At 42.5% G+C, this 16,484-nt stretch overlaps 1 protein-coding gene across 2 annotated transcripts; it reads left to right on the top strand.

Moving 5' to 3' along the window:
- Nucleotides 1-1,043: 1,043 nt before the first annotated feature.
- On the top strand, nucleotides 1,044-15,878 carry LOC106747611 (short-chain dehydrogenase/reductase family 16C member 6-like). 2 transcript variants are annotated; one of them, XM_014625292.1, is made up of 8 exons: nucleotides 1,044-1,274; nucleotides 4,929-5,238; nucleotides 10,553-10,677; nucleotides 12,034-12,144; nucleotides 14,280-14,441; nucleotides 14,558-14,640; nucleotides 15,317-15,433; nucleotides 15,506-15,878. In XM_014625292.1, the coding sequence occupies exons 2-8, from the start codon at nucleotides 5,010-5,012 to the stop codon at nucleotides 15,693-15,695; spliced, it is 1,017 nt and encodes a 338-aa protein (XP_014480778.1). In that variant the 5' UTR covers nucleotides 1,044-1,274; nucleotides 4,929-5,009; the 3' UTR covers nucleotides 15,696-15,878. The 2 variants fall into 2 exon arrangements, with proteins under 2 accessions (XP_014480778.1, XP_014480779.1); XM_014625293.1 differs by having other exon boundaries at nucleotides 1,058-1,100.
- Nucleotides 15,879-16,484: the final 606 nt, after the last annotated feature.

Genomic DNA, 16,484 nt, shown 5'->3' with positions numbered 1-16,484 from the left:
TTGGCACATTACTCCACATCTTACAAAGTCATCTCGAATAGCCGGAGACCATTCCCCCGACTTGTGAACTATGCACTTGGAATCGAGTGTTTTGACGCACGAGATACATTGTTCATTATTATTAATATTCTTCACGCGCGTAACGTTTCTTCTTCAGAAATAACATTTATCATCATTTATCTAATCAGAAAATAAACATTCTCTACTTATCATTGGAGGAATTCTTGCAACGCAGTAATCTCGGCGCAATTACCATTTAATCGATTGTACCGTCGTCTGAAGAAAAAGAACAGACGAAAACGGCGATCCGCTCGGAGCGTTAACGTTAATAGCGGCTTTAAGTTAATAGTGGCGAGCGTTAAGTCAATAAAGATAATAGAACTGTCCAAAATATGACAGAAAGTAAGCTTGTACTCTTCCCTCTTCTCCTTGCCGACGAATACAAATCATGAATTTTATACAGGGTGTCCCAAAATAACCGCACGCGAAATAACACCGGGAGATTCTTGGTATCGGACGAAGTAACCTCTCGTTTGCCAAAATTCCGTTCGAATGATTTTATCATGCAACCTTCTTTGAGTAATTCGATTCAAGCTCTGAATACATAATTATATCATATCAATTTTACATAATTATATCATATCACTTTTGACGGTCATAATTAAATGCAACAGCAAAACGTAATTTTCTTATAATTTCCTCGTTCAGTTTTGAGTTGAATTTGAATACTAATAATTTGTGTCAATACATTCAATCAGATCGAGATTAAAAATCTTCTAAGAAAGTGATATTCTTGCTTATATGTGAGAATATCTATCCTTAATTCAAGATTAATTTTTCTCCCGCGTGTGGACGATATTTTCGACAAGATTGGGATAAAAATGGGTGGTTCGCTCGCGGGTCATCGTAGTACGTAAATTTTGCGATTGTACAATAACGAGACGCAGAGTACACACATACACACACAGCGTGAGTGCATAGTGTGCAACGAGACGTTCGCCGATTCGGCGATCATTGCGAGGTGAAGGCGCAACCGAAGCAACGCGATCCATTCAGTATACCGTCGACCGTAGTGCTGGCAGGAAGGCATCGCTCCTCAAGTGCGTCTTTCTCCCTCTCTCTCTCTCTCTATCATTCTCTCTCTCCCATCACACGTGAAACACTCGCGCGTATTTCAACCGCCGCGGCGATCAGAATTTCCCCATTTCTCCTCGACATCGCGTGTTAGCGTTTGATGCGACAGCGAACGTTCGTTCGGACGGGTGGATCAACAGGTAAGAGAATAACGTGGCGTTGTCAATTCGCGAATCGCCAATTCATGCGACGATCCTATCTGTCGGTCTCACATTCTTACATTCACGGCTGAAACATTCGAACGAGACTCGCGCTCATCGGGAAAACGCGTTGACGAGTCTCGGCCGCTCGAAAACTGCCGTCGCGGTAATGAGTGTATGCCCGTGTAATGAGACTCGTTGTACAACGTGCAACATCGAATGCCGTGCGTTATGTCGAGTCGCATCTGTGATATCGGCGCGTTATCTCTCGATTTGTAACGGAACGTAATTACGAGACGCGCGTTAAGACGCCGATCCGACAGAAAATTCGGGACCGACTGAAAGTGTGTTTGCGAGACTCCGGAAAAAAGAAAAAGAAAAGAAACGCAACGGAAAATGCAATAACGTATCGAAGGTAAGAGGGTTCACGGCAGTGAAAGTCAATCAATTCCTCGGCGAAAACCGTTTTACCGCTGCGGCGCGCGCGGCGGAGTGTAGAAGGAAGAAAAAAATGTGCGGTTTTCTACTCCGTCCGTGACTGCAACGCGAAGTCGCATACACGGTAATTAGCACCACGAATACGACGAGTAGCCGATTTTCCGGAGGAAATCGTCATTGGTGTCTTTTTACACTCTCTACGCGATTCGCAAACGACGAGCCGCCTGCGATTTCTATCGATCTCGCTCTTCCCGTGAGAACGACGGATGTCATCCGCGATCGTGGTTTCTCAGTCGCTAAGAAGAGAAAAAAAGTTACCTTTAAATAAAAACGGTCGCGTGAAATGAAGTTATCCGCGGTTTTATAATTATCTTTTTGTGGTTATTAAAAAGAATAACAGTACATATAAAATTTGTCTATAACACTTTATTTATCAAATCTTATTGCTAAGGTTTTCAGCCGATATATCTTTCTCTCCGCAATTATATTTTCCTCTCGCGAGTTAGTCTCGCTCGTCTGCTTATCAGCGATTGCAAAACGTTCACTAATGCGTCACGCATGAATTAAACTGAAGTAAATGAATGTGCGAATATTGCTGTGGAAAGATGTTTTTTATGAACTTCGTATTTAATCGTCCAATCTCCATACTAACAATCGAGTTGAGTTGCTTCCTCCAAGTGGGAACTTTCAACAATTCTATATCATAGTCACACACACACATACACACGTGTATAAATTATCACATGAATTATTTAAATTTTGTATCCGGGTGAGTCGGAATTTTTTTCTTCGAAACATCGATCGACAAAAGAAATGCAGCGAAAGAAGCGTCTAATGTTGAATTCAGACCTTAAAAAGCAAGCGAATATGTTGAGTGTTAAAAAGAATGGCACAGTTTAATGCAATATATAAGTTATCGTGTAAAAAGAAGAAAAGCATTGTACGTACTTACAACGTTCTACGTACGTACTACTAACGTTCATGAACAATATATGAGATTAGAGAAAATGAGTCAGTTAGCATCCCGCGCCGACATTCTCCGACCACCTACCGCCGCTTCGCGAGTAGGTAACTGAATCTCTGACGCGGATTACGCAGTCATCGCATCGTGCGGCGGGAAATCGCAGTTGAAAATTGAAAGTGAGTCCTGTCGGTTGCTAGAAAGCGGCACGTTCGCGATATGACGTCCGCGAATTGCCGTTAAATTCGTTCACGAATTTGCGTTAACACGACAGAACGACGTAGGTTACGGACGTATCTTGCGCACCTCGCACATGAGGATCTCCGTTGCTAGGAACGTGTTGTGCTCTAAAGACGGCGATAAGGAGAAACGGCGATAAGGAGAAAAAAAGTCATGATCTCCTATGTTTAAGCTATGAGAAACCACCGGCGATAATCGCGACTACTGCGTAAATAATTTTTTGTCACGAACGGTCTATTTTTCTGTTAGATTAGATCATGTTACTAAGAAGTTCACAAATCTGTTAAATTAACGTATATTTGCCTTGTTGACACAATACTTCCTAATATTTATATTCACTAGAAGTGTGCGAATGAAGTATCTGCGTGGTCGAGTCGAATATTCGATAATATATGTTCAAAGTCAAATCGAAATCAAATCTCTTTAATTCAAATGCGAATCGGATTCGAATTAGATTTTTCGGATTTTCATTACACACATGCTAATTGATAAATTATCTTCAATGATATTAAAAATGGACGAAAATATTAAGTATTGCATAGTTTTGAAAAAATCTCCCACCCTCGAAAACGAATTCGAATTGAATTGGGTAGACCTTTTGTGATACAAAATCTCTTACTGTGTATCGTTATTTCACGTTCTATACTTTGAATATCTCCTTGACTGTCGCAATTTTTTCTCAGCGTTCTCATTGTTACTTTCGTTAACATATTAATCGCTTATTTACTACAATTCGATATTGCGTATAATTCGTCGTGAGAAACTGGAACTTGTTTTTGCAGTTGAATTCTATTCTCATTCTTCTGTGATTTCAATAATTTATCTTCCGATTGGCGACGCTTTGACGTGCATTTATTATTTCTTACTATACTAGATACCATGATTCTTAGAATGCTAATGACATCATTTTAATTAACTGAAATTAATAAAATGAAATTAATAAAAAATGACGTGCGTCACAGATCGACATGTTTGTCACATATTCATCGAAAAATACCACTTGTTTTATTAGTGGAAAGTAGACGCGTGTTTTTAAATTTAAAAAAAATTGAAAATAATAAATAATTTGGAAATAATAAAGTGCGAATATATAAAATTATAACATATAACATTCTCCCGATCATTCTCATGATCGACGTATATAATACGATGCTTTTCACGGTCCCTTTGACTTAGCGAGACGCTCGTCGAAGTCGGTAGTCCACTTTCATTGATTGAATCATACTCTTCTCTCACATACACACAGAATGGATGAAAGTAGAAGTGTACGTTACTACCGGGTTGATCAATGTCGAGGAAGTTACATAAGCTGCTCTAATCTTTCGAACTCGTGCTAAACGTCCATATTAAGTTAAATTCGAGTACAAGCTGGTGCATAGATCTCTCGTAGCCAATATATATATCGAAAGTTTCTCTCTTGTTAAATCCCACACGCGAACAATCGCGAGATTGATAACGATCGAATCATATTTACGTCAGGCGAGTCAGTATATTAAATTGTCGAAATTCATTATAATCGGGAGGAAATTTACAACTTCATTAATGTGTACAAACAACCGCGGCTTTTAATCAATACTCAATGATATATCATATCAGATAAAAGATAATGGACAATTGTAAATTTGAATTCAAAGTTAAAAATGTTTTTACGTTAAATAACGTTTAACGTTATATTTAGCGCTCTTCGACATGTTCACCAGGCGTGAACATTATCATTGATATATTTACATATTGTCACATTGACATATTTGCATATTGACATATTTAATGAACCCTTTCAGTACATTTTTGACGAGTGAGACTCGTCATCTGCTTACTTGGGCATAAAATGTATTACTTTTACATATTAATCCATATAGCGACAAATTAAATCCGTCCCGTGTGCATAAAAATCTTACAATAATTCAGTACTCAAAGGGTTAATAGAAATAAATTCAATCGCAGAAACAACAATAGCCGACACACCCATCGTTCTCGAGGCGTCGTTTACTTTGATTTCTTTTTGTACATTTCAGGCGAACGCGTAGAGTGCAATCGGATCACCGGTTTGTCGGCTAGAGCTCTGTTCGTACATACCAGCCTCATCACCAGCCAACATGAAGTATTTGTACTCCATCGGGGAAGTGATCGTCTTCCTGGCGCTGTCACTCATCGCGATATTAAAGGGCATTATCAAGTTTCTCATACCGAAAAAATACAAGATGAAGACCATTAACGGTGAGATTGCCCTCGTGACAGGGGGTGGTGGCGGGTTAGGCAGACTGCTGTCCCTCAGACTGGCTAACCTGGGCGCCATCGTCGTCGTCTGGGACATTAACGAGAGCGGTGAGTGAAAATTCGCCTCGAACGATCCCCGCGTGAAAAGTTCTCGGTCGAGATTTGCGCTTTTGAAAAACGTCCCCCATTTATCTCTGAATAGTGCTTTTCGCTCTACGTGGGTTACTAAAAAGCCCTTAAAAGGAAGCTAAGCATATGGTGCGCACACAGATCGTATACATGCATGCATATATATGGGACCTACAGTTTAACGCCGGTTCCGAACGGCTAAGTTTAAGAAAAGTTTTTTTTTTCTTGGCAAGAGATTACTCTTTGATGGTTTGCCGGGCCACCGAAGGAGGAGCTACACGAGCGTGTGAAAATTTTCTGGTTTATTATTGTGGCGCCGGGGGGAGCGAACCCGGGACTTCTACCATGGTAGACTAGTGCGCTATCTACCATACCACGCTCGCGCTCAATCTACTTTTACAAATATTTCAAACTTACGACGGTCGCAGGAAGTGAGTTCTCCGAATCGAATATTTTGCGCGAAAGCCACTCGTGAAGTTTGTAATTGATAAATACACAGGTGTCTCAAAATAATCCGCGCACACGAAGTGCGCCGACGAATACGCAAACAAATGCTTGGTACCAAACAAATCCGCTTCTCGCGTACCAAAATTTTGTTCAAATGGTAAATTTTCTTTAAATGAGAACTACTTGAAAGTTGTCGAATCAGTATACTAGGTTGTTGCAGTGAGCCAGGAGGAAAATCACGAAATAGCATATAAGTTCTGTTCTTCCTCACTAAAGATTTTATTACACGACTATGCATATCTGGATTTACCATTATTTTAAACAGAATTTATTTGTACGAATTTTTCATATAAATGATATTCCATTTGTCTTTCTTTCAAAGCCACAAGTATTTTTCAAATGTTGAAACTTTCTACAAAGAATTTTATTTGTGCGTCGTCTCAACATATTATTTTACTTATGGTTTTGATTCGTTTTGACCGATACCACCGGAAAAAGTGATTATAAGTAATAATAAAGATTTTCAAAAGATTTTCAAAAAATCTTACGTAAGTACGTATGATTATTTTATATCAAAGATATAAATAAGATATAAATAAAGATATTAGATACTTTTGAATACCCGAATGAATCGCTGTAAAAAGATGGAGGAATCGAGTTATACACACGGAATTCGCAGCGTGAAATCGAAATTATGCGGAGAGAATGCGCACTCGTCTGACGTCCACGACGTTATAACATTTCCCGTTTGTCCGCGATTCCGCGATTCTCAGGATCCTCTTTCGACGAGTCGAAAAGTGGCCCGCAAAGAAAGCGTGAAAGGCAATAAAAATTTCGTCTGAAATCGACGTCCATACAGCACAGATCTCGAAGGGACGTCCTAAGGACGTATAAAGTGCGCTGTGTGGGCGCATAGAGTGTAAGTGCTGATGTTGCGTCACCCTCAAGCCCGTATCAGAGTACGTATTAGGATTGAGATTGAATTGAAACTTTGGCCAATAAGAGTTAAACTTAAGATCAGTGAATTTTGCTCTTACCGGCCTAATTTTAATTCTACTTCAATCCTAATCCGTAGTCTGATGGCAGATTTAATGGTGACGCAACGTCAACACTCACACTCTGCTCTCTACAGTGCCCACACAGGACTTTAAGAGCAATGTTTACTCAGTTTTGCTCTGATACGTCTGTAATAACCTAATTATCTTGTTCTAGATCAAAAGTTTTTATTACCGGCTTCTATAACCGGATCTTATACTGAATATACCGTCTCAAGTTTATTATCAGAAGTTTCGTAACTAGTTTTGTAAATAAAATAAGCCGTACAGCATTTGACGATAAGACGATCTTAAATATAAGATTCGACTATAAATATCGGCTAAAGTTTGCTCCACGCGTCACAAATCTCCCACTAACAGTCAATAATGTTATGATTTCTCACTCAATAATATAAATACAATATAACAAGAGTTGTATGTATAACAGTTACATTGTTGAGTGAGAAATTAGAATTATTATATTGTCGTAACGTTAATTAGTTAATGTTATTAATGTTTACTGGCTTGCGAGTGCATAAGCAGAATCCGTCGGAATCGGAGTTCTCAGGAAACTCCGATGGTCGTCGGTCAATAAAAACTGAGAATTGAAAGTCCAATCATAAACGTAAGGTTAATTAAACTGTTGAATTTCAGGGTCACTCTGTGCACGTGCGCAGCCTACCGATGTCGTTTAAAAAGCTCTCTCGCGGTCGCGGTAACGTTTACACACGTGTTCAGCGGGAGCATATGTCCAAATTTATAAACTAATTAATCATCTAATTAATTATGAATTATATGCGGGAGGCGTTTAGGAATGCCTTTAATCATCCCTTTAATCATTATTGCTCAATTGCCTCACTTTATCGCGCGCATGCTCATTACACGTGATCGCGTCGATGTTAAATTGTGTATTTCTTTTCGATGTTCTTTACTTCGTATCTATTTTCGCAATTAGCGAAATAATTCACTCGTATCAAGTCGTTTATCAAGTCTGAAGTCAGACAATTTATCAGCTATTAAGAGGCTTCTCTTCTCTTCCCTCACCTCGACGATCTGTGACACGATCGGCGTCCTCCCGGAGAGCTTCACTTTCCCTTTTACTTCGATCTCCATTTGTCTAATGAATCACGTCCCGTGAACGATCGTCGCATTGTTATTCTATACGGGCGTAGCCGTCATTGTTCGACCACATCGTCTTAAAATTAACCGTCGAGATATTCGACGGACTTTCAAGCGCGTCGATGTCGACGATTCCCGACGCGGCGTTAAACTCGTTGGAACGTGATTACATCACGATTCAATCGGCGCGATTCTTTCCCAGCAAGACGTTATGTTAAACGGACAAAATTTAATATTGATATCGCAACTCCAGAATGACGGTATGCAAGTGCGGACTGATTTATTCCTTCTCTTATTGATCTTATATGATTGATTCCTCTTATTCCTTATCTTACGATCTTATGATCAATATCAATTGAAAGTGGTTAAGCAGGAATCAACTATTTATTCGCGGGCTTGCCGATAAAACCCAGCTAAGAGCAAAATTTTAATTCACGGCTAATTGCGAATGGCTGAAGGACGCTTCGATAATTCCATTTCTCCGTTGCAAATATATAATACGCGCGCGATACCTCGCTGTAACGGTGAAACTGAAATCGAGCAGTTATACCGTCGGCTAAAATCCGCGCGTTAAGATCGCGTTAAGATAGTTGGCCCGTCGAATCAATTATCTTAAGAATCCTTTTAAATTTCAGTCGAATATTGATGGAAATACTAGACGGAAGAAAATTAGTCTTAAATAAAAATAAAAATGTTTTCATACATAAGCAAGAATATTATAATCTTTTTAGGAGATTTCTAATCTTGATTTAATTGAATTTGTATTGATGAAAGTGTTACTTGAAGTTACTCGATTCAAGACCAAAAATCTCCTAAGAATAATATAATATTTTTGCTTATATATAAGAATACATAATCATGGTTTAAGATTTAATTTTTTATTTTTATTTAAATTTAATTTAATTTAAGCGGTTATACAAGCGATAGATTAAATCCAAAAATTGCCAATAACAGGATCTCAAGCACCCAAAAATCGTTGTAATGATCAGTTTAAAGTTTTACAGTCGCGACTTTTAAATTTATTCGATCGATTTTAATTAACCGCAATTGGTAAGACTGGTCCATTATTTATATAACTAAAAACACACTGACCATTCGAGAGATAAGATACTTGTGGAACTGAAGTTAACCCTTTTAACATGTATTTCTCGAGATCAGCTATTTTTAATTTTTTTGTTTAAAACATTCCATACTGGAAATAAGATTTTAATGAGAAATCACTACGGTAACGAGGACTAATACGCAGACATTATACACAGATATCAGAATTATGATTTTATTTCGACCGATTCGCGAAACTACTCAGCTCGCTTTGCGGGCGTCCCCAAATGCGTTCACTTACGATATCAGATATGACATTGCGAAAGCGAAACCGAGCATCGTGCGAATTTCGTCCCAACGGGCACGCCGCAACGTTCAAGGTTCCGCGTGCGTGATCCGGCGGAACGGAGCGAGTCGCGCGCGGAACAGGTTGCCCGCGGTAAAAATCAAATACCAGATGTTACGGCCGTTACGAAGATGCATTCGCGAAGATCATCCGGATGGATATGTGCGCGTGCACCTCGAGTTTCCTCGGAGGGAACGCAGTCGCGTACTTCTGACCTCCGCGTGAATTCACGGGAGAGAGACGCGCTCCTCGAGTTTTCCCGTTCCGCGTGAAATTTTCGGAACGGTAGCGATCGCTCGATCGAAACCACCATTGAGGAAGAAATAGTCTCGTTCGGAGGGATCGGTGAAAGTAGGATGGATATTTAGCCGCCTCACGAATATACGCACCACCACCCGCGGCAATTGCTCCTGCCTGCGAGGAGCCGGCGAGAAGGTGTCCTGCGAAGGATAGAACTTTCTATCCGGGAATTTATATACACGTAGGATATACGACGAGAGCCCCGCGTGTGATTTGCGCAAGCGCGACGTCATTAGCCGCGTGGACGAAATCTTAGCAGCGAAATTTGCGAAATTCACGACGATTTCAACGTCATCGTCGGACTTCACCCGTGGCCTCTCTCGTCGAGGAGTATCGCACGGAAGAAATTCCGTCGGTGTAACTGAATTTTCTGTTTAGACCAGACGAAAACTCCCGAGGGCGAAACTTCCAATTGCTCTCTCAGTTGTCCCGACTGCTGCTTTTAACGCAGGTGAATGTTCACACGAGTGTTCACGGTCGCGGTAACAGAGACATATCGTTTCTTGTCGCCGACTTTTCGTCTTTGGTCCCTATTTAGCTGCAGGAACTGAGACTCTTACCTTCCGTGCGCTATTTGTTATCTTTCTCCCGCATCGTGCGCATTAATTATTGCGATCACGGGACACAATGTGCGCGGTGGGAAAAGCTTTTTCAACCGGGATTAACAATTTCGTCGCCCGATTCGTCCGGCTCCTCCTTTTCGTCTTCCTCGCTTGAGAAGTGGAACGTCGTTTGTGGATCTACAATGCAACGGAGTGGATCAAAACTAGCGAGAAAGCAAGAACGATCCCGAGCGGTGTCAAAATTGCCTTTCTCTTTCTCTCGGGACTTTCTTCTCCATTAATGTCGCGCAGCCTTGTTATGGCGTTAGTTTTACCCGTATATTCCCGTAATCGTGCGCGCTGACTCGCTGATCTTCCACGGGCGCGTGAACTGTGAAGATGCGCCGTAACTCATATAGCACGAAACGCCACCTTGACCGAACTTCTGTTTTTTTTCGTTGCAGGCATTCAGGAGACCATTAAGTTGGTACGGGCAGCCGGCGGCACATGTTATGGTTACGTTTGCGACTTGTGCGATCGGGAGGACATATATAAAAAAGCCAACATCATCAAGGAAGAGATCGGCAAGGTAATAATAACTCCGTCCGAAGTCATTGTTATTCGGCTGGCCGCCTCATTAAACGACACTGCGATTGAATTATGCCGAATACGAAATTCGCAATCCGCCGGTCAAATACGACTTTATGATGTTTTTGTCGAAAATGTGACGACGCGACTTTCGGGACGAGAGTTTGGATTCGTGTCGAGAAAAACTTGCCGTCTATCATCTATCCTTGTCGTTTGAGGGGAAAAAATTGTCGTGACTGAGAAAAAAAGCACTTGAATCGATAAAATCGGCATCGTCATTGAAAGAACATAAAATATTTTGTCTACTGAACAAATTATGGCGTTGGCGCAACAGTACGTTGCATTGATACAGCTGGTGACCAAGTCGCAATCGTTAAATCGGTAGTTTACCACAGCAACCGTACAATTTGTTCAATGGACTAAACGTTGTGTTAAAAAAAATTATTCGTTTAAGGAGGTTCGAGCGTTTGATCGAATATAAAATAAATCTGTGATATATACATGATACAAAAGCCAATCAAACTACAATGCGTAACATCGGAGTTTCAGTCTTTACTATGTCGTCTCCGAGATATTTGATTACAAACTTGCATGTGAAAACATGCAGAAAATCTAACACAATAAATTTCTTCTGATTCGACATATTCGTGTATAAAATAGAGGAATTTAGAAAACAGTCGCGTAATGTTAAAGATTAATACACAAGTGTAATGAACAAATTTCCGAATTATCGACCGTTTCGTTTTAAAGATACGAGTGGAAAATTTATAAATAGTAATACTCGTGTTATCCGGTGGCGAAATAAACCATAAAGAAACGTAATTTTTGCTCGACGGATAAGTTCGAAATTTACGAGAGACCACCTCGATAAGCCACTGGCGATATACGATACTTAACGAGCGAGCATCCTCAGGCAACATTTTGTTGATTCTACCTGACTTTTTCCTTCGTGTACTCGACGACCCCGGCGATCGGTCAGGAGCGCGCGAAAGAAACGGGCGTCTCTTTGGAAGACGAATACTCGTCCGCAACTCGTCTAGCCACCGGTCTCGTCGCGGTCGACGTTATGAAAGTCTACGTTACGCCACAACAGTTGCAGTATACGTCTCCGATACGCGGAGGAGACCGTCGTCGTCGGGTGGTCTCGAGAGAGAGAGAGAAAAAAAGAAAAAATTTTTCTTCACGCGTTCTCTCTCACCGGGCCGTTCGATCACAATGCCGCGCGTTATTTCCACGCGACACTCCGGTCGTTGACGATGTCCTTCCTTCGCGGATCGTACTTGGTCGCCCTTCGCATCAAGGAAATTCCCCCCTCTCCGCGCAAGAGATCATTACGGTGTGCCTTATGCGCCTACAGGTGACGATTCTCATCAACAACGCGGGCATCGCTTCCATAACGAAGTTCTTGGACACCCCGGACAAGCTCATCATAAGGACGATGGATGTCAATATCATGAGCCATTTCTGGGTGAGTGACGTTTTTCGTAGATAGCATCCGGTTTTTAGTGTAACGTAAAAACACGCTGTTCATATATGACGATAATTGAACTATAATGCATGTTGACTGCAATGATAAGAGGAGCGATACCTTTAAAACGGGCGAAGATCCTTGAGCGATACCTTCGCTTTCTCACGCTCTCCGTTTCTGTCTTTTTTCCGTCGCGAGAAAAGGAAAGAAAGAACACGGTGTCCCTGTGACATTTTTGAAAAATCTCTTTCTCTCCTGCCAAAGCGCCGCCACGAACACCAAGATCGGCGATGCTAAAGTCGACGCACCGTTCACCGAGGAACGTCGTGAAAAGAGGTCTCTCCGCGCCTCTCGCTTAGAGTTTTGCAACGAGATACCGTTGATTTCGAAACGTCTCGACTCGCGATAATGCCGCCAACGGCGATATTTTGAATTACCGCGGCTCGGGGCCGCGAATTTGGGTCTAGAATCAAAGGTCGCTGATCGGCCGTTCGCGAGGAGAAGGTGGATACGATGGAGGAGGAGGAGGAGGAGAGAAGTCGCGGTGAGAGGCATTCCGCGTTCGTTCCTATTATCGTTTGTTGCTGTTGGTCAGGTACACACAAGAACCGTTCGAATAAGTGTGCGAGCGTCGGCTATTCGCGGCGTTGCAGTGTTCACATGTCCGTGCCATTGCGACACCACTTCACCGGCCGACCAAATGCAAACAATCTCTTAATTTGAATTCCTACTCAATTAGCGATCCGTAAACTCTCATTCGTTCTGACGGATGTTCGTCGAGCCTGTTCCCGCAAAATCGAAGCCATTCTTGGTGTTCGGCCGTGTGACTCTGTGTCGCAACAACGTTATGCGTTGCTCTTAATAAATCACCTGCAACCGTCTAATGGTATATATATTTTTTTTATGGAGATTACACGCACACATAAAGACTTTACAGGAGGAGGAATCCTAATAAACGCGCAATAACTCACACGCAGGAGCCAAAATAAGGCGAGGCAAACTGTCGTTGTCGGTGTATTAATGTGCTGTTTTTGCTGAAGTTTAAGCGTCACGTATAAACGCAATAACGCGGGAGAGAAGAAAAAAATACTCGAGTTTGTAGCATATTCAATGTTATGCAACTGCGAAGGCAAAACACACGTCGCTTTATCGGCACGAGCAGAGGCGATAAAAAAAAAATGGATCCAGAGCGTACTGTGACTTTCAATATTTTATGCTTCGACGAGAAGCTTGATGGAACCGTCTCTCTCTCTCTCTCTCTCTCTCTCTCTCTCTCTCTTGGTACCTCGATTTTGCCTGAATAATTTTCCCGAATAAACTGTGTCATACACTCGAGATATTCCTGTACATCCTTGACGGTGCAATCATAACTCGCTTATTCGGCCAAGGTCGACGTTGTTGCCTTCTACGAGTAACAAGTTCTCATAAAATTATTCCGACGCTCACCGAGAAATAAGCAATAATCCGACAATAATTCGTTGAGGCGTCCACGTCACTGCGGATTGCAATGAATCTTTCTCTCTCTCTTCGGTTCGTGTTGCCGCGACACATTTCACGCCGTCTCGATAAGAATGTGAGCGGCGACAGTCGCGGATCGCTCGGACTGACCTGTAATCCGCCTTTCGTGATGATTTCTAAACCGACTTGCGATCGAAGCGCGAGAGCAAGGAACGAGGACAAAAATCCCGAAAAATTAATAAGCAGGAATTGGAGTGCGAGACCGGCTTCAAAGCGTCCGAGATTCATGCGTCCAAAGTGGGTTAACGACTTCGAGGCGAGGAAACCCGCGAGCCGATGGTGAACCGGAGGACCTCTCTCGGACATCTCGATGTCACGGTCATTTCGATAGAATCTTACCGTCCACTTTCCAACACTCCTTTTCTCCCACTTCCCTCTTCCCGATCCACTATTTGACATAAATATCGCCGTGCGGATACTTCCAGCAGAGTCTTCTCGGCCACCTCTCTCTCTCTCTCTTTCTCTCTTTCTCGCCATTCCCGTTCCAGTTGAACAAACGTTCGCTCGGAGCTTTCATTCCGAAACTCGCCTGCAATTTTGAGCTTTTCCACGTCCGCCGTCACGCGAATCGGTAACCGGAAGATCGATCGGCACGATGACCCACGTTCTCTTTATAGACCGCGAAGGCGTTCCTCCCGACGATGATGGAGAGCAACAAAGGACATATCGTGAGCATAGCGAGCTTGGCCGGTCACTGCGGCGTCCCGAAATTAGTGGACTATTGCGCGTCTAAGTTCGCGGCGGTCGGCTTCGACGAGGCTCTTCGCATAGAACTTGAGGTAATCGTCGCGTTGCTCAATGATTACGAACCAGGTGTACGGGAGAACTCGTTTCTCCTGGGTTGATTTTATCGGCCTACCGATTACCGATTGATCGAATCTTGCTTCTGCTGCAGGACGAGGGCTACGACATCAACACCACGGTTGTGTGCCCTTACTTCATTCGCAGCACCGGCCTGTTCGACGACGTCCAATCCAGGTACGAGACACTTGGTGCGCGGGTAAAAGCACTACTGCCCGGACACGTACCTAACTATGGACACTCTTGTGTTTTGGCCTTCAAATACGAACGTGTTTAATCTTTATACATAAACTATTTGTATGTATTCAACATGTGTGTGTAAATATATTCTATCTTGAAAATTTGAATATTCAGAGGTCAAAACAACAAGAATATTCAGAGTTGAGTACATGTTCAGACATTGATCTCATATAGCACAGACATCTATGGAACGTCCTAAAGACGTCCAGAAGACATCTTTCGGATAAAATGTGCTGTATGGGATAAAATATAATATATAATATTATACATTTTTGCTTATATGTGTGAGTAATTCAACTCGGAAAATTCACTGTGCGATTGCATCATGTACGCTATACCACTCCCTAGATCGAAACTTATTATTTTTCATTTGTAGCTTTTCACGTATCAAGTCGAAACTTATAATTACCCATTGCGATTCTGTCATATATAATTAGCCATTACAATTCTGTCATATATAACTCGAATTATTTATGCGACTTTCAACTTTATGCGCTACGCATATTTTTCTCTGTGTTCACGTAATCCGAATCGGGCCGAACGTGTTGACTGATTCCCGCGATCCTTTGTTCGCGCTGAAATCGCGATTAAATCGAGAATGATTGCCATATAGTTATGTCCCGATTCTGAGCTCAAACGACGTGGCCGATCAGATCATAACGGCGATGAGGTGCAACTACAAGTTCCTCATAATACCGGGATACCTGCAGCTCCTGTTGATCTTCAAGTGGTAAGTCTGCCGCGCGATCGGCTCGATCGAATTCGCGCGAGAATCCACTAATGAGAGCATCGTTGGCCGCAGGTTGGTCCCATGGATGTGCTGCGCGATGTTCCTCCGTGGGGTGATCAAAGGCATCTCGCCGACTTCCCACGGCCAGCCGTGCGCGGCCACGACCGCGAACGACTGCAACATGCCGTCCAAGGATCAGAACGACGCGGCTATTCACCAACAGCTGACCAGACGTATCTCCAGCTCCGAGAGAAAGCCCTGAGAGAGCGACGTTCGATCCTGGAGCGACCTTTACGATTCCTTCTCCCCTCTCTCCCCGAGTCTTCTCTCGGCAGAACGAACGGTAAAGGTCCTCCCATATCCTACGGAGGAGAAGAAAAAGCGCAATCGCCGCCTTGGAAGCGTGGTCTTAATGACACGACGACCGCTCCTTCTTCTTCGTGCGTAGTTCTAATCCCGCGCGTCGGACACTTTGTAACAGCGCATGAGGCGAAGCGCGCGGGTGTGATGGGCGCGACAGATTTGTGCTTCCGATTACAAACTGTTCCATTTTGGAAAGAGAGAGATCGATTTCTCCTGCGTCACGTCCGGTGTCGTTCGCCGTCGCTCCCGCACACGTGACGTTTCCGCACTCCGTCCGTCTGTATTCCGAGACACAAGGGTCGTCAGGTGGCACGACATTTGTTTGTAGAGAAATACTCACTCGAGATTTGACAGGAGGATGACGGGTATTACGATGTACTAAATTAATCTACGAACGATGTGCGATGAAAGTAGCGCAGTTTAAGCTTCATTCTTCCAAAGCGTAGTTTTTAAGTAACAAATTACGGTAAGGTCACGCGTCGCAACACGTCGACGTATGGATGTTCCATTGAGTGAACGCGTGCATACGTACATGTCGGTACATACGTGTGTATATATGTACATATGTCTGAGATAACATATGTATAAAAACTTCTCGTTACCTTAATAATATCTTAATAATGCACCAGTATACACATACACACACACATACACATTATATATATATATATATATATATATATATATA

Source organism: Dinoponera quadriceps, unplaced genomic scaffold (assembly GCF_001313825.1).
Source record: "Dinoponera quadriceps isolate SergipeBrazil2010 unplaced genomic scaffold, ASM131382v1 scaffold1395, whole genome shotgun sequence".
NCBI classification, from domain to species: Eukaryota; Metazoa; Arthropoda; class Insecta; order Hymenoptera; family Formicidae; genus Dinoponera; species Dinoponera quadriceps.
This window is presented reverse-complemented; position numbering and strand designations above follow the sequence as displayed.